General features: G+C 54.0%; 1 protein-coding gene across 4 annotated transcripts in view; it reads right to left on the reverse strand.

Annotated features, from left to right (window-relative positions):
• Nucleotides 1-1,568: 1,568 nt before the first annotated feature.
• GALT (galactose-1-phosphate uridylyltransferase) overlaps nucleotides 1,569-19,409 on the reverse strand; it is a 71,004-nt gene continuing 53,163 nt past the window's right edge. For 3 of the 4 annotated variants that reach the window (XM_083155444.1, XM_083155446.1, XM_083155447.1), the window contains 3 exons: nucleotides 10,765-10,848; nucleotides 9,860-10,014; nucleotides 9,311-9,683 (listed from right to left, as the gene is read on the reverse strand). In XM_083155444.1, the coding sequence (XP_083011570.1) occupies nucleotides 9,600-9,683; nucleotides 9,860-10,014; nucleotides 10,765-10,848 (323 nt within the window). In that variant the 3' untranslated portion in view covers nucleotides 9,311-9,599. Of the gene's footprint in view, nucleotides 9,186-9,310; nucleotides 9,684-9,859; nucleotides 10,015-10,764; nucleotides 10,849-19,409 lie in introns of those variants that run through there. The other variant, XM_083155445.1, reaches the window with a different exon arrangement.

The raw sequence follows: 19,409 nt of genomic DNA on the forward strand, positions 1-19,409 counted from the left end.
TCATTCATTGGTAACCATAGTGGGTTGGAAAGCCGACACTCGCTTCCGTTCCACGCACTGACAGCACTTGTGCAAATGAAGCTGTGTAGTAGAGGCACTGACTACAGTGCCACGCCCATCACTGCGCCCATCACTGACTACAGTAACACGCCCATCACTGACTACAGTGACACGCCCATCACTGCGCCCATCACTGACTACAGTAACACGCCCATCACTGACTAGTGACACGCCCATCACTGATTACAGTGGAACGCCCATCACTGCGCCCATCACTGACTACAGTGACACGCCCATCACTGACTACAGTGACACGCTCATCACTGATTACAGTGGAACGCCCATCACTGCGCTCATCACTGACTACAGTGACACGCCCATCACTGCGCCCATCACTGACTACAGTGACACGCCCATCACTGCGCCCATCACTGACTACAGTGACACGCCCATCACTGACTAGTGACACGCCCATCACTGCGCCCATCACTGACTACAGTGACACGCCCATCACTGCGCCCATCACTGACTACAGTAACACGCCCATCACTGCGCTCATTACTGACTACAGTGACACGCCCATCACTGACTACAGTGACACGCCCATCACTGCGCCCATCACTGACTACAGTGACACGCCCATCACTGACTACAGTGACACGCTCATCACTGATTACAGTGGAACGCCCATCACTGCGCTCATCACTGACTACAGTGACACGCCCATCACTGCGCCCATCACTGACTACAGTGACACGCCCATCACTGCGCCCATCACTGACTACAGTGACACGCCCATCACTGACTAGTGACACGCCCATCACTGCGCTCATCACTGACTACAGTGACACGCCCATCACTGACTACAGTGACACACCCTTTACTGCGCCCATCACTGACTACAGTGACACGCCCATCACTGCGCCCATCACTGACTACAGTGACACGCCTATCACTGCGCCCATCACTGACTACAGTGACACGCCCATCACTGCGCCCATCACTGACTACAGTGACACGCCCATCACTGACTAGTGACACGCCCATCACTGCGCTCATCACTGACTACAGTGACACGCCCATCACTGACTACAGTGACACACCCTTTACTGCGCCCATCACTGACTACAGTGACACGCCCATCACTGCGCCCATCACTGACTACAGTGACACGCCCATCACTGCCTACAGTGACACGCCCATCACTGACTAGTGACACGCCCATCACTGACTACAGTGACACGCCCATCACTGCGCCCATCACTGACTATTGGTCAGGATGGGCGCAGACCAATATCATTCATAGTCAGTGTTCATACAAGGCACGGACAAAGATCCAGCTCCTCACAGAAGCTCCCAAATGAGACTCTCCCAAGTCACAGGCTCCTCTGGCATCAGTTCAGAAAAAGAAGGAAAGAAATCAGTTTTCACTGGGATGCACTCCTCATCCACATTGTCCCATGGGACATAAAAATTAGTACATGTTCTTTATTGGTATGCAATTAAAGGTAAAAGGCCATCATTTATTATTCCATTTGGTCAATTTTATTAATTTTCTGGTGACCTGGTATAACGAGTCCCTGTGGCAGGGATATTGATAGCGAAGTATTAAAATAAAGTAATGAATATAGATAAGAAAAGAAAAATAAGAAGATTAAAATCTGTAAACTGTTGTTTTAATCAGGTTTGCTCTGATAGTTTGGTGATAACTATCAGTGGTATTGTACCAGTGAGTACTAGTGTGGTCAGGGGTATATATTCACTGAATGTGTGGGTTTATATGTTTTCGCAACTATTGTTGTTGCTAAAGGACACTGTTGCCTTCAGAAGTAATTATTCTACACTTGTAACAGTAGCTACTATGCAATTCATGAGAACACTGCTATTTATTTCCCCGTCAAGAATATTGCGGCTACAGAAACGGGCTACAGTACATGTGTGCCTGCTGAGTCTGTATGAATATATAATTACCGCTATGACGGTTTAATACTATAGTTTCCGCTACTGATGTGGAGATAGCGTTGCCAATGTGCATGCAGGGTATCTGTGTCAGACCATAAGGTGTGCTTTCATATATATGTGACTTTAAAACCTTGATTGTGCTGGTATAGCTGGTTTTAAATATTGCGCTATTATGGCTTTGGTCCACCTATATTATTGCACCTTATAGCAAGCACTGTTTAGTGGTTATGCTTTGATGCATATATCGACAATGTGGGATGTCTGATTATACACATTCACAGTATGTCATCTATTATATATGCATCTGCAGGCTAGCTGATAAGACAGATAAAGTAGTAAGTATAATCCAATAATCCCACCGTTTGGGAGTGTTCCCGCAGTATTAATTGCGTGTTTCTGCGTATACGCTCTGCATATCACTCAAATACAGTATTTAATCATGGTAATGTTGTCTCCTATTCCATCCGAGATATTGCGGCCACAGAAGCAAGCTTAGTTAGTTAGTGCTGGCTTTCTCTGTGCGTTAAATTACCGCTATAACGGGTGGAGTAATTTACTGTAGTGTGCAGAGGGATTCCCGTTTATTCATACTGCAGGCGGTTTGACATACTACTCATGCATTTTTATAGATATTAGGCCACTCAAAAACACGCAGCTTCCAAACACTGATTTGTACTGATATAGCCAGTTCTGGGTGTCTGCAATTGAGTGGCTTAAGATAGCATATGCTCTGGTATCATGAAGCAGGCACTGTTATTTAGTTATGGCAGTAGTATACACGTGGATATTTAGGGTGCGTCCGTGTGTATCTTCATACCCAATTCTTAGTTATATATATACACCTAGGGCAAGTTAAATATGCGGGTAAGGTGGCGGGCTTGAGTACAGAAGTCTCTGTCAGGGATTGTTCCCTTTGTACTCGCCGCGCGTGTCAGCGTGTGTGCTCAGTTAGCAGCCGGAGATCTGTGGTGATTCTCCGTTGCAATACTGTGCCTTCACAATCAGGGGGTATATTCCCACTAGTACACTGCGTGTGTCATGAACCATCATTTGGGCACCCCCGCACCTGGATCATGAGGGGGTAGACACCCCAAAATTCCTAAATACAGCCCAGAGACACAGACACCCTCTTAGCTGAATTCATAGACTGCAACCTCCTGGGAGCTGTGCCTCTCACACTAATGGAGCCATCCACAGGACTGTGTGTTCTATAGTAATAGAATGTGACTTTATTAGATACCAGATGTTTCGGGAAGTAGTCCCTTGTTCTTATAAGTGTTGTGCCTATCAGGGCATATACCCCTGAGCCTGATAGATGTCTGTCTCCGTAATGTACTGTTTATTGCATGTGTGCAATTTCCTGCCATCCAGTGTGTGAGTGATACATGGGACAGCCAGGACTGACCCCCCCTCTCCCCCTGTGCTCACAACCCCCCTGCACAGGAAGCAGCAATCAGCTGAGGGGGCTGTGACATCACAAATGACTACAAGGGGTTAACATGGCTCATTATACAATCCCAAAGTGGACATTTTCCTTATCAGCATAATTACCTGGCCTTTGTTCTAAGGGGAATCATTGCAGACTACATGTCTCCAAAACCACAGGGGGTCTCCACATAGCTCTGAGACACCTTCTAAAGAGCAGGATTGAAATCCCTCCAATCAGGACACTCCGTGAGGTCACCAGGGGAGCGGAGCATTCTGGGAGGATGGAAGTTTTGAAGAGGGCACGCACCAGGGGTGGGGGTTGTGGTTGAGTTTGAGAGACTGCAGAGAGAGGCGGCTGCCAGGAACCAAGCCTGTCCGCCTGGTGCTGGTAGATGGGGACACAGCCAAGCATACTGCCCCCACCAGAGCATCACAGGTGCCGGGCTTAAGTGTGCCAGCAGGAGCTGGGTGACTTTTGCAGGGTGCCCTACTCCCAGGAGTAGTGATTGGCGCAGGCCAAGATCAGCAAGACACCATCATCGCCCTCCCAGCAACCAACATCCAGCAGACGCAAGTATTCCCTGAGGTGCATATTCCCGGTATAGGGGCAGGGGTTCTTGCTTTGTGTGGTTCTAGTCATATTGGTCTATTCATAACTGTGTTTAATGTTAATGCTACCTGTATATATATGTACATAGTGTGGTTACGGTTTACATGTTTTATTTAGTCTCTATGTAATAAAGGTTCCATTGGACCTTGCTATTGCGTGCTTTCTGTGTGATCGCAGAATCGTGTGTGGCCCCAGGACCCGTGCAAAGCTCTAAACGCTGCCTTTCTCAAGGCGGAAAACACATGAGGCAAAAGTAATGCACATTATGAGCCTGGGGTCGTCACAATTGGTGGCAAGCAGTGGGGATCACACAGGCCCGACGTCCGGGCAGAGCCAGGGGTCCGTATCGGTATGCGGCCAAGCTCTAAAGGCGCAATAGTCCGTAACCCAGTAGTATAGAACCACACAGAGCAGAGCTCTTATAAACCTAGCTGGAACACCGGGGAGGAAGAAAAAGGTTCCTGTGCGAGGGCATTACGCGAGGGAAGAATTCCGCTTAAGTGCCTGCTTGTCCAGGGGACTTTCCCTGCAAGCGTGAGAACGGTGGAGTGTGCCGTGGCCCAGAAACGGAAGCTGAAGTGAGGGGGTTCAGCAAGTGACGCTGGCCAAGCCCTACTAGTGCAGCACGTTTGGAGAATGGGGCCAGGAAAAGGACAGAAACGTCTAAAGAGAGGCAAGAGGTGCCCACAGTTGCCCAGAGCAGTGAGGCTCATAGATGAGGAATCGTCATGGAGTCGTCTGGCTGAGGAATGGGACCTGAGCAGTCCATCCACGCTGATGCAGCCCCTCTGGGAGGATTGGGAAGCAGCATATCGGTGGATTAATGTATGGACAGGAGCTACTACAGAGGAGAAAGCAGCTTACCTGACCGATGAATTTGAGCAGTATGTATCTGAGGCTGCTGCAGGGAACCTGCTGCATACGGTGGCGTGGAAGGCTTTTGTCACAGAAGTAAGTAACGCCACGCATCAGCTAATGCACAGAAGCCGGGTCGCTGAGGCCAGCGTGCCAGCACCGGGTAAAGTGGGTCCTGGGAAGGAGCCCGCGAAGAGAACTCAAAGGGAGGAGGAGTTGATGGTGCCACCGGGGTGGATGACCGAGGGGTCCACTACCGAGATCCCAGGGGGGGAGGCGGAGGATCTGTGGCCTGCAGAATCTGGAGCTCCATTAGCAAGAATGAGTCTGGAGGACCTAATTGCAGAATGGAGGCTACGATGCAGCACACCCCCTGAAGGCCGCTCACACTGCACTCTTATTCGATGGGTGTACGAGCAGCAAGAGGACCCGCTACATGCGTTCAGCGCGTATAGAAACTGGGTCCTGTGTCCAGGGGAACTGAGAAGTGTCCAGGAGCAGTTGCAGTGTCTCCTGCATTGCTATGAGAATGCAGAGAGAGTCGCCCTAGCACAGGGGCAGCTGAATTCTCCAGAGTGGCTGGACCAGTGTCAGAGGGTAGAGGCAGAGGAACGTCGGCTGCTGCAGCTTGTGCATCCGCACAGAGACACTGAACTAAATTCCCCTCTGACACCGGGAGAAATCACAGAACTGTTCCCAGTCAGTGAGTTGGGAAATGAGGAACAAGCTGTGGAGTGTCCCTGCGATTTCGCACCAGGGACCTGGGACTCCCAAGGAGCCCTATCATCATGGACTGTGTCTGTTGCAGATGGACATTGGGAAGGGGATATTTATTCCCCCTGCATTGTGCCAAGTAGTGTGGCAGAGCTGGGCACTGTGGCCCCACATGGTGATGATGGACTGGTGCACACGGAGCCCGTGATAGATGGAGCAGTGCCAGTATACAGTGCAGGGGCTGCCCCAGAGAATAGCCCCAGAGCAGAGCAGACCTCGGAGGCTGGGACTGTGATTGCTGAGTCCTCGCCACAGGAGGTACAAAGCAGTGGTCAGCCACTGCTCCAAGCAGCTAGCCAAAGGATGGGGGTGCACCCAAAAATGGCACCCCAGGAAGAATGGCAGTACATCTTCCCTTTTGCAGATGTGGGAGATGGAGACTTTGAAACTAGCGGCCAGGGGGTCTGCAATGATTGTGCCCCAGCCGAGGGGGCAGTAATTCTCCCTTACAGGACCACCAGCGGCCCAGCGAATGAGGGCATCTTGCCACAGGATCCCCAGCATATTCAGCAGGGGGAGATGGAAGAAAATGTGTCTGGTGTGTGCTCCGCCGCTCCACCCCCCCAGGAGGATTATCCAGGACTGTTCCCACTTAGCCATCAGAGCCAGGAGGATCTGAAGTTAAAAGGCAGGTATGTGACCGGGGTGCCAGAGCAGGGAGTAGAGGCTGGGGTGCAGCGCTACTGTGAGTCCCCTGCAAGAGTGACTAACTGTAATTATGTGCCCGGGGAGCCACTGCAGCAAACAGGCAGCCAAGCAAGCAAACATGGAGGGGATGGTCAGAGGCATAGCTCATCACCCCCCTGCGCCTCAGAGGAAGACACCTCACCACCCAGCATGGCACGAGCAAGAGAATGTGAGTTTGCACCTGGGGCTGTAAGGGAGATGCCAGCAGTGCTGCTGTACAATGCCACCCCACCAGTCCCTCTCATAGCCAGGCTGGGGAAGCAGTGCACCCTGGGGAAGATGGAAGTTTGCCCAGGGGAGGCCCAGCAGTTGTTGTTCCAAGGGCTGGGGGAGGTGTTCGACCCAAAGGGGGGAGCTTTTGAGGGAAGAGCAAGTGAAGGATTGCGGATACCCCCTGCTCTTCTGCAGCCATGGGGTGGAGGAGAATTCCCTGGGCCACTGCCTATTGCTAGGGGCAGGTGGGGGCAGAGTGTGCGGAAGCCCTGCGAGGTGGATGAACAGACAGGGATGGAAGGTTGCCCAGTGGAGGCCCAGCAGTTTCCGGGGCTGGGGGAGGTTTCCGACCCAAGTGGGGTGGATGTGAAGGCATTGGAGGGAGGAACATTGTCGGTACCCACCACTCCTCTACAGCCAACATCAGCACTGTTGTTGAGAGCGGCCAGGTTCCATGATGCTGGTCTGAGTGCGCAGATCAGGCCCCTCCCAGTTGCGCCAGAGGCGGAGGGAGGAGGAACAACCAAAAGGGAAGGCGAGGAGGAAAGCTTTCCACATGACAGGGGAAAACCCGGTCACGGGGATGCGGGAAGGTGTGTTACAAATGGTAAACTGCTGACCTCAGACCCCACTCACCCGGACCAGGAGCCGGTCCTCCCCAAGGGTAACATATGCACACCTTGGGGTGACCCAGGCGGGAAAGGGGTGATGTCGGCCCAGGCCACAGAAGTAGTGGTTATACCTGACCCGCAGCACCTGGGACGATTCGCCAAACCCAAGAGGAAGAAGGAACACCCAAAGGGTTGTGGGTTGTCCCGACAGGATGAGCGGGATCATGCCCGCATGCGATCTCTGGGCCCGGTCATCCTGACTGGCTCCGATCGCGGAGCTAGCCCCTCTGACCGGATTTAGGAAGGGGGAGGTGTGTCATGAACCATCATTTGGGCACCCCCGCACCTGGATCATGAGGGGGTAGACACCCCAAAATTCCTAAATACAGCCCAGAGACACAGACACCCTCTTAGCTGAATTCATAGACTGCAACCTCCTGGGAGCTGTGCCTCTCACACTAATGGAGCCATCCACAGGACTGTGTGTTCTATAGTAATAGAATGTGACTTTATTAGATACCAGATGTTTCGGGAAGTAGTCCCTTGTTCTTATAAGTGTTGTGCCTATCAGGGCATATACCCCTGAGCCTGATAGATGTCTGTCTCCGTAATGTACTGTTTATTGCATGTGTGCAATTTCCTGCCATCCAGTGTGTGAGTGATACATGGGACAGCCAGGACTGACCCCCCCTCTCCCCCTGTGCTCACAACCCCCCTGCACAGGAAGCAGCAATCAGCTGAGGGGGCTGTGACATCACAAATGACTACAAGGGGTTAACATGGCTCATTATACAATCCCAAAGTGGACATTTTCCTTATCAGCATAATTACCTGGCCTTTGTTCTAAGGGGAATCATTGCAGACTACATGTCTCCAAAACCACAGGGGGTCTCCACATAGCTCTGAGACACCTTCTAAAGAGCAGGATTGAAATCCCTCCAATCAGGACACTCCGTGAGGTCACCAGGGGAGCGGAGCATTCTGGGAGGATGGAAGTTTTGAAGAGGGCACGCACCAGGGGTGGGGGTTGTGGTTGAGTTTGAGAGACTGCAGAGAGAGGCGGCTGCCAGGAACCAAGCCTGTCCGCCTGGTGCTGGTAGATGGGGACACAGCCAAGCATACTGCCCCCACCAGAGCATCACAGGTGCCGGGCTTAAGTGTGCCAGCAGGAGCTGGGTGACTTTTGCAGGGTGCCCTACTCCCAGGAGTAGTGATTGGCGCAGGCCAAGATCAGCAAGACACCATCATCGCCCTCCCAGCAACCAACATCCAGCAGACGCAAGTATTCCCTGAGGTGCATATTCCCGGTATAGGGGCAGGGGTTCTTGCTTTGTGTGGTTCTAGTCATATTGGTCTATTCATAACTGTGTTTAATGTTAATGCTACCTGTATATATATGTACATAGTGTGGTTACGGTTTACATGTTTTATTTAGTCTCTATGTAATAAAGGTTCCATTGGACCTTGCTATTGCGTGCTTTCTGTGTGATCGCAGAATCGTGTGTGGCCCCAGGACCCGTGCAAAGCTCTAAACGCTGCCTTTCTCAAGGCGGAAAACACATGAGGCAAAAGTAATGCACATTATGAGCCTGGGGTCGTCACAGCGTGTGCTAGCATGTTTATTCACGCTGCCTGCAGCTAGTACTCGCTCTCTTATCCCGCTACCTCTAACCACAATACATTGAGTCAATTTTTTTTTTTACAGTTAATAAAGCAAACACTGGTACAAACAAACAAACAGTTTACAGCGATCTGCCAATGCGCATTTCGCTCTCTATAAGCTTTGTCAAGGCTTAGTATAGGTCCTCTAGCATCAGATGTACTCCAGACACTATAGACTCCTCCCCTTTCCAGACTGTACTCCCACACTGTCCTCTTATAGGATTCCTCCCAGCTGCTCTGGGATTAGTCAGGCAGCTATTATAGGTGCCAGTTACTGTGATCTGCTGTCTGGAGTGGTGGAGATTGATCAGGTGACTTCCTCCAAGATGGCTGCGCTCATGTCTGGGTTTTGGAGGGAACTGTGGTATGGAGGGGCCTGAATCCTGGGAAGATAAAGGGACAGGTGAGCAGCCGACGTGAAAGAGCAAAAGGAAGGATATTCTAGTACTCAGGATCGTGTCCATATTTTTTTGAGAAGAAGGATTCTAAAATCCAAATATTGGAAAAATAATGTTTGTATATAATGTCTCTTTAATAAACTTCCCATAGCCACAAAGGTCACATACATACATGTAGCACAGACATATATGTATCAGATACACATGCATCATACATACAGATGACACAGACATACCAGCACCGTATTAAACCCTAACTATTGGATCATATGCAGAGAAAGTGCTTAGACTGTTCCTGTACACGCGTGTCCATGACATGCTCTTCACATGCAGGTGCGTGTTGGCTGAAGTGTTCCTTGTGATTTTAGGGCTGAGACCGTCTCACCAGTACAAGCGGTGTCACTCTGTACCCGGCACCCGCGGCTCCGCTGATCTCCGCAGCTTATAATGTTCTTCTGGAAGATTCCGGAGTCGTTCCGCTGCCTGCCAAACACATCAAAAATACACATCACATTATATATATATATACTGTATACAGCACAGTATATTATATCTATATATATATAGTATTACAGCAATATACATTGAGTGCCAGAGCCCGTGGCTGTGTCTCCAGTACAATGCCCACTCGATGTGTTACCAGCACAGCACCCACTCACCTGCTCTGCAGTCAGATCCCTCTGAGCCTGAGCCAACATCTCGTACCCCACCATGAACTTGCGCACGGAGGCGGAACGCAGCAGCGGGGGGTAATAATGAGCATGGAGCTGCCAGTGGCTGCAGTCCTCCGTGAGATGACACCCGGTCGGGGCTCCTGGAAGAGATGGGAACAGGACAGAATGGCTCTTTTATGTTACCGCACGGGAATAATACACAATGGGGCCGATTCAGGAGCGCTCGCAGCCCTGACAGTCGTTTCTGCGTATGTGCAAACCCCAGCACCAAATGGCTTCGGCGAGTCACACGTTCGCCGAGCCGGAGAACCCAGATAGGCGGCTGATGTCACCCGTCTGCTCTTCAGTGGACTCTGATGGAAATTAAAGGGGCGTTCGACCGGGCGGCATTAAGCCTCTCGCTGCTTAGCGAGCGGTACAGAATTAGGCCTAATATGTGGGGCATTCACAGCGGTGATGTTTCCACAATGGCCGAGCGTGTGCGCAGCTCAGCGATTATTTACTGCGCATGCAGGAGATGACCTATGACCCCCCAACATTGCACGCGTTTCACCGACTGCGTGCCTCAATATTCTGCAGCGTACGGGATTGCGTCATTAGACAGAGAGGTTAAACCATGGGAGGTAGCATGAAGTGCATACAAGAATGGCAGCCGCATGTATCATGGGGGTGTCGCGGTGTGTGCGCAGCTACGGAGGCCATGTTCCCAAGGAGACGCTGCATTGATGTTGTCGGCTCACATATTCTGGCAAACACAAGTGGAAGGCGAAACCCAACATGTACATATTACCGCAGCCGCGAAGGCAGCCTCCGTTATTACACCTGAGAGCGTATAGAAGTATATAGAAGGTTCCCGGGGCTTTGCGCTATTACCCGCCGGTCTTACGCACCGTGCCAGCCCATGGAGTAGGGGAAGGAGATCTCAAACAGGTTGTCGTACTTGCAGAGCAGCCGCTTCATGATGGAGGCCAGACCTGGGGACGGAACAGACAGTCAGTTCTGTGGTGGGAGAGGACGTTCCTTATACTGGTGCCCCTATCACTAGTACTGACCATGCTGTACATGATGTGGTAGATATATGAGTGTTCTGCTTACACAGTCCTGGCGGCTCCTCTGCACCGCGCGGTGATGTAATATATCCCCTCACAGAGCTAATACCGGCGTAGTCCTCACAGCCCCCATATCACCCAATTCCCTGCCCAGAGGCACCTGGATGACAGCCTCCATTACATCGCCCAAACACTGCTGAACATCAGAGCGGCAGAACGGACACCGATACTAGCCACCGCTCCGATGGCAGTCTTATACCGGGAGTAACAGACAGAACGGACACCGACACTAGTCACCGCTCCGATGGCGGTCCTATACCGGGAGTAACAGGTAGAACTGACACCGATACTAGTCACCGCTCCGATGGCGGTCCTATACCGGGAGTAACGGGCAGAACGGACACCGATACTAGTCACCGCTCCGATGTCGGTCCTATACCGGGAGTAACGGGCAGAACGGACACCGATACTAGTCACCGCATTGATGGCGGTCCTATACCGGGAGTAACAGGCAGAACAGACAGCGATACTAGTCACCGCTCCGATGGCGCTCCTATACCGGGAGTAACAGGCAGAACGGACACCGATACCAGTCACGGCTCCGATGGCGGTCCTATACCGGGAGTAACAGGCAGAACGGACACCGATACCAGTCACGGCTCCGATGGCGCACCTATACCGGGAGTAACAGGCAGAACGGACACCGATACTAGTCACCGCTCCGATGGCGCACCTATACCGGGAGTTACAGGCAGAACGGACACCGATACTAGTCACCGCTCCGATGGCGCTCCTATACCGGGAGTAACAGGCAGAACGGACACCGATACTAGTCACCGATCCGATGGCGGCCCTATACCGGGAGTTACAGGCAGAACGGACACCGATACTAGTCACCGCTCCGATGTCGGTCCTATACCGGGAGTAACAGGCAGAACGGACACAGATACTAGTCACCGCTCCGATGGCGCTCCTATACCGAGAGTAACAGGCAGAACGGACACCAATACTAGTCACCGCTCCGATGGCGGTCCTATACCGGGCGTAAGACGCAGAACGGACACCGATACTAGTCACCGCTCCGATGGCGGTCCTATACCGGGAGTAACAAGCAGAACGGACACCGATACTAGTCACCGCTCCGATGGCGGTCCTATACCGGGAGTAACAGGCAGAACGGAGACCGATACTAGTCACCGCTCCGATGGCGCTCCTATACCGGGAGTAACAGGCAGAACGGAGACCGATACTAGTCACCGCTCCGATGGCGCTCCTATACCGGGAGTAACAGGCAGAACGGACACCGATACTTGTCAACGCTCCGATGGCGGTCCTATACCGGGAGTAACAGACAGAACGGACACCGATACTAGTCACCGCTCCGATGGCGCTCCTATACCGAGAGTAACAGGCAGAACGGACACCAATACTAGTCACCGCTCCGATGGCGGTCCTATACCGGGCGTAAGACGCAGAACGGACACCGATACTAGTCACCGCTCCGATGGCGGTCCTATACCGGGAGTAACAGGCAGAACGGACACCGATACTAGTCACCGCTCCGATGGCGGTCCTATACCGGGAGTAACAGGCAGAACGGACAACGATACTAGTCACCGCTCCGATGGCGCTCCTATACCGGGAGTAACAGGCAGAACGGAGACCGATACTAGTCACCGCTCCGATGGCGCTCCTATACCGGGAGTAACAGGCAGAACAGACACCGATACTAGTCACCGCTCCGATGGCGCTCCTATACCGGGAGTAACAGGCAGAACGGACACCGATACTAGTCACCGCTCCGATGGCGCTCCTATACCGGGAGTAACAGGCAGAACGGACACCGATACTAGTCACCGCTCCGATGGCGGTCCTATACCAGGAGTAACATGCAGAACGGACACCAATACTAGTCACCGCTCCGATGGCGCTCCTATACCGGGAGTAACAACAGAACGGACACCGATACTAGTCACCGCTCCGATGGCGCTCCTATACCGGGAGTAACAGGCAGAACGGACACCGATACTAGTCACCTCTCCGATGGCGCTCCTATACAGGGAGTAACAGGCAGAACGGACACCGATACTAGTCACCGCTCCGATGGCGCTCCTATACAGGGAGTAACAGGCAGAACGGGCACCGATACTAGTCACCTCTCCGATGGCGCTCCTATACCGGGAGTAACAGGCAGAACGGACACCGATACTAGTCACCGCTCCGATGGCGGTCCTATACCGGGAGTAACAGGCAGAACGGACACCGATACTAGTCACCGCTCCGATGGCGGTCCTATACCGGGAGTAACAGGCAGAACGGACACCGATACTAGTCACCGCTCCGATGGCGCTCCTATACCGGGAGTAACAGGCAGAACGGACACCGATACTAGTCACCTCTCCGATGGCGCTCCTATACAGGGAGTAACAGGCAGAACGGACACCGATACTAGTCACCGCTCCGATGGCGCTCCTATACAGGGAGTAACAGGCAGAACGGACACCGATACTAGTCACCTCTCCGATGGCGGTCCTATACCGGGAGTAACAGGCAGAACGGACACCGATACTAGTCACCGCTCCGATGGCGGTCCTATACCAGGAGTAACAGGCAGAACGGACACCAATACTAGTCACCGCTCCGATGGCGCTCCTATACCGGGAGTAACAACAGAACGGACACCGATACTAGTCACCGCTCCGATGGCGCTCCTATACCGGGAGTAACAGGCAGAACGGACACCGATACGAGTCACCTCTCCGATGGCGCTCCTATACAGGGAGTAACAGGCAGAACGGACACCGATACTAGTCACCGCTCCGATGGCGCTCCTATACCGGGAGTAACAGGCAGAACGGACACCAATACTAGTCACCGCTCCAGTGGCGCTCCTATACCGGGAGTAACAGGCAGAACGGACACCGATACTAGTCAACGCTCCGATGGCGCTCCTATCCCGGGAGTAACAGGCAGAACAGACACCGATACTAGTCACCGCTCCGATGGCGGTCCTATACCGGGAGTAACAGGCAGAACAGACACCGATACTAGTCACCGCTCCGATGGCGCTCCTATACCGGGAGTAACAGGCAGAACGGACACCGATACTAGTCACCGCTCCGATGGCGGTCCTATACCGGGAGTAACAGGCAGAACGGACACCAATACTAGTCACCGCTCCGATGGCGCTCCTATACCGGGAGTAACAACAGAACGGACACCGATACTAGTCACCGCTCCGATGGCGCTCCTATACCGGGAGTAACAGGCAGAACGGACACCGATACTAGTCACCTCTCCGATGGCGCTCCTATACAGGGAGTAACAGGCAGAACGGACACCGATACTAGTCACCGCTCCGATGGCGCTCCTATACAGGGAGTAACAGGCAGAACGGACACCGATACTAGTCACCTCTCCGATGGCGCTCCTATACCGGGAGTAACAGGCAGAACGGACACCGATACTAGTCACCGCTCCGATGGCGGTCCTATACCGGGAGTAACAGGCAGAACGGACACCGATACTAGTCACCGCTCCGATGGCGGTCCTATACCGGGAGTAACAGGCAGAACGGACACCGATACTAGTCACCGCTCCGATGGCGCTCCTATACCGGGAGTAACAGGCAGAACGGACACCGATACTAGTCAACGCTCCGATGGCGCTCGTATCCCGGGAGTAACAGGCAGAACGGACACCGATACTAGCCACCGCTCCGATGGCGGTCCTATACCGGGAGTAACAGGCAGAACGGACACCGATACTAGTCACCGCTCCGATGGCGGTCCTATACCGGGAGTAACAGGCAGAACGGACACCGATACTAGTCAACGCTCCGATGGCGCTCCTATCCCGGGAGTAACAGGCAGAACGGACACCGATACTAGTCACCGCACCGATGGCGCTCCTATACCGGGAGTAACAGGCAGAACGGACACCGATACTAGTCACCGCTCCGATGGCGCTCCTATACCGGGAGTAACAGGCAGAACGGACACCGATACTAGTCACCGCTCCGATGGCGGTCCTATACCGGGAGTAACAGGCAGAACGGACACCGATACTAGTCACCGCTCCGATGGCGGTCCTATAGAGGGAGTAACAGGGAGAACGGAGACCGATACTAGTCACCGCTCCGATGGCGGTCCTATACCGGAAGTAACAGGCAGAACGGACACCGATACTAGTCACCGCTCCGATGGCGCTCCTAAACCGGGAGTAACAGGCAGAACGGACACCGATACTAGTCACCGCTCCGATGGCGCTCCTATACCGGGAGTGACAGGCAGAACGGACACCGATACTAGTCACCGCTCCGATGGCGCTCCTAAACCGGGAGTAACAGGCAGAACGGACACCGATACTAGTCACCGCTCCGATGGCGGTCCTATACCGGGAGTAACAGGCAGAACGGACACCGATACTAGTCACCGCTCCGATGGCGGTCCTATACCGGGAGTAACAGGCAGAACGGACACCGATACTAGTCACCGCTCCGATGGCGCTCCTATACCGGGAGTAACAGGCAAAACGGACACCGATACTAGTCACCGCTCCGATGGCGGTCCTATCCCGGGAGTAACAGGCAGAACGGACACCGATACTAGTCACCGCTCCGATGGCGCTCCTATACCGGGAGTAACAGGCAGAACGGACACCGATACTAGTCACCGCTCCGATGGCGCTCCTATACCGGGAGTAACAGGCAGAACGGACACCGATACTAGTCACCGCTCCGATGGCGCTCCTATACCGGGAGTAACAGGCAGAACGGACACCGATACTAGTCACCGCTCCGATGGCGGTCCTATACCGGGAGTAACAGGCAGAACGGACACCGATACTAGTCACCGCTCCAATGGCGGTCCTATACCGGGAGTAACAGGCAGAACGGACACCGATACTAGTCACCGCTCCGATGGCGGTCCTATACCGGGAGTAACAGGCAGAACGGACACCGATACTAGTCACCGCTCCGATGGCGGTCCTATACCGGGAGTAACAGGCAGAACGGACACCGATACTAGTCACCGCTCCGATGGCGGTCCTATACCGGGAGTAACAGGCAGAACGGACACCGATACTAGTCACCGCTCCGATGGCGGTCCTATACAGGGAGTAACAGGCAGAACGGACACCGATACTAGTCACCGCTCCGATGTCGGTCCTATACCGGGAGTAACAGGCAGAACGGACACCGATACTAGTCACCGCTCCGATGGCGCTCCTATACCGGGAGTAACAGGCAGAACGGACACCGATACTAGTCACCGCTCCGATGGCGGTCCTATACCGGGAGTAACAGGCAGAACGGACACCGATACTAGTCACCGCTCCGATGGCGCTCCTATACCGGGAGTAACAGGCAGAACGGACACCGATACTAGTCACCGCTCCGATGGCGGTCCTATACCGGGAGTAACAGGCAGAACGGACACCGATACTAGTCACCGCTCCGATGGCGGTCCTATACCGGGAGTAACAGGCAGAACGGACACCGATACTAGTCACCGCTCCGATGGCGCTCCTATCCCGGGAGTAACAGGCAGAACGGACACCGATACTAGTCACCGCTCCGATGGCGCTCCTATACCGGGAGTAACAGGCAGAACGGACACCGATACTAGTCACCGCTCCGATGGCGGTCCTATACCGGGAGTAACAGGCAGAACGGACACCGATACTAGTCACCTCTCCGATGGCGCTCCTATACCGGGAGTAACAGGCACAACGGAGACCGATACTAGTCACCGCTCCGATGGCGCTCCTATACCGGGAGTAACAGGCAGAACGGACACCGATACTAGTCACCGCTCCGATGGCGGTCCTATACCGGGAGTAACAGGCAGAACGGACACCGATACTAGTCACCGCTCCGATGGCGGTCCTATACAGGGAGTAACAGGCAGAACGGACACCGATACTAGTCACAGCTCCGATGGCGGTCCTATACCGGGAGTAACAGGCAGAACGGACACCGATACTAGTCACCGCTCCGATGGCGGTCCTATACCGGGAGTAACAGGCAGAACGGACACCGATACTAGTCACCGCTCCGATGGCGCTCCTATACGGGGAGTAACAGGCAGAACGGACACCGATACTAGTCAACGCTCCGATGGCGCTCCTATCCCGGAGTAACAGGCAGAACGGACACCGATACTAGTCACCGCACCGATGGCGCTCCTATACCGGGAGTAACAGGCAGTACGGACACCGATACTAGTCACCGCTCCGATGGCGCTCCAATACCGGGCGTAAGACGCAGAACGGACACCGATACTAGTCACCGCTCCGATGGCGCTCCTATACCGGGAGTAACAGGCAGAACGGACACCGATACTAGTCACCGCTCCGATGGCGCTCCTATACCGGGCGTAAGACGCAGAACGGACACCGATACTAGTCACCGCTCCGATGGCGGTCCTATACCGGGAGTAACAGACAGAACGGACACCGACACTAGTCACCGCTCCGATGGCGGTCCTATACAGTGAGTAACAGGCAGAACGGACACCGACACTAGTCACCGCTCCGATGGCGGTCCTATACCGGGAGTAACAGGCAGAACGGACACCGATACTAGTCACCGCTCCGATGGCGCTCCTATACCGGGAGTAACAGGCAGAACGGACACCGATACTAGTCACCGCTCCGATGGCGCTCCTATACCGGGAGTAACAGACAGAACGGACACCGATACTAGTCACCGCTCCGATGGCGCTCCTATACCGGGAGTAACAGGCAGAACGGACACCGATACTTGTCAACGCTCCGATGGCGCTCCTATACCGGGAGTAACAGACAGAACGGACACCGATACTAGTCACCGCTCCGATGGCGCTCCTATACCGGGAGTAACAGGCAGAACGGACACCGATACTAGTCACCGCTCCGATGGCGCTCCTATACCGGGAGTAACAGACAGAACGGACACCGATACTAGTCACCGCTCCGATGGCGCTCCTATACCGGGCGTAAGACGCAGAACGGACACCGATACTAGTCACCGCTCCGATGGCGGTCCTATACCGGGAGTAACAGACAGAACGGACACCGATACTAGTCACCGCTCCGATGGCGGTCCTATACAGTGAGTAACAGGCACAACGGAGACCGATACTAGTCACCGCTCCGATGGCGCTCCTATACCGGGAGTAACAGGCAGAACGGACACCGATACTAGTCACCGCTCCGATGGCGGTCCTATACCGGGAGTAACAGGCAGAACGGACACCGATACTAGTCACCTCTCCGATGGCGCTCCTATACCGGGAGTAACAGGCACAACGGACCGATACTAGTCACCGCTCCGATGGCGCTCCTATACCGAGAGTAACAGGCAGAACGGACACCGATACTAGTCACCGCTCCGATGGCGGTCCTATACCGGGAGTAACAGGCAGAACGGACACCGATACTAGTCACCGCTCCGATGGCGGTCCTATACAGGGAGTAACAAGCAGAACGGACACCGATACTAGTCACCGCTCCGATGGCGGTCCTATACCGGGAGTAACAGGCAGAACGGACACCGATACTAGTCACCGCTCCGATGGCGGTCCTATACCGGGAGTAACAGGCAGAACGGACACCGATACTAGTCACCGCTCCGATGGCGCTCCTATACCGGGAGTAACAGGCAGAACGGACACCGATACTAGTCAACGCTCCGATGGCGCTCCTATCCCGGGAGTAACAGGCAGAACGGACACGGATACTAGTCACCGCTCCGATGGCGGTCCTATACCCGGAGTAACAGGCAGAACGGACACCGATACTAGTCACCGCACCGATGGCGCTCCTATACCGGGAGTAACAGGCAGTACGGACACCGATACTAGTCACCGCTCCGATGGCGCTCCAATACCGTGCGTAAGACGCAGAACGGACACCGATACTAGTCACCGCTCCGATGGCGCTCCTATACCGGGAGTAACAGGCAGAACGGACACCGATACTAGTCACCGCTCCGATGGCGCTCCTATACCGGGCGTAAGACGCAGAACGGACACCGATACTAGTCACCGCTCCGATGGCGGTCCTATACCGGGAGTAACAGACAGAACGGACACCGATACTAGTCACCGCTCCGATGGCGGTCCTATACAGTGAGTAACAGGCAGAACGGACACCGACACTAGTCACCGCTCCGATGGCGGTCCTATACCGGGAGTAACAGGCAGAACGGACACCGATACTAGTCACCGCTCCGATGGCGCTCCTATACCGGGAGTAACACGCAGAACGGACACCGATACTAGTCACCGCTCCGATGGCGGTCCTATACCGGGAGTAACAGGCAGAACGGACACCGATACTAGTCACCGCTCCGATGGCACTCCTATACCGGGAGTAACAGGCAGAACGGACACCGATACTAGTCACCGCTCCGATGGCGCTCCTATACCGGGAGTAACAGACAGAACGGACACCGATACTAGTCACCGCTCCGATGGCGCTCCTATACCGGGAGTAACAGG

This window comes from Crinia signifera, chromosome 1, assembly GCF_055691185.1.
Source record: "Crinia signifera chromosome 1, ASM5569118v1, whole genome shotgun sequence".
Classification (NCBI taxonomy): domain Eukaryota; kingdom Metazoa; phylum Chordata; class Amphibia; order Anura; family Myobatrachidae; genus Crinia; species Crinia signifera.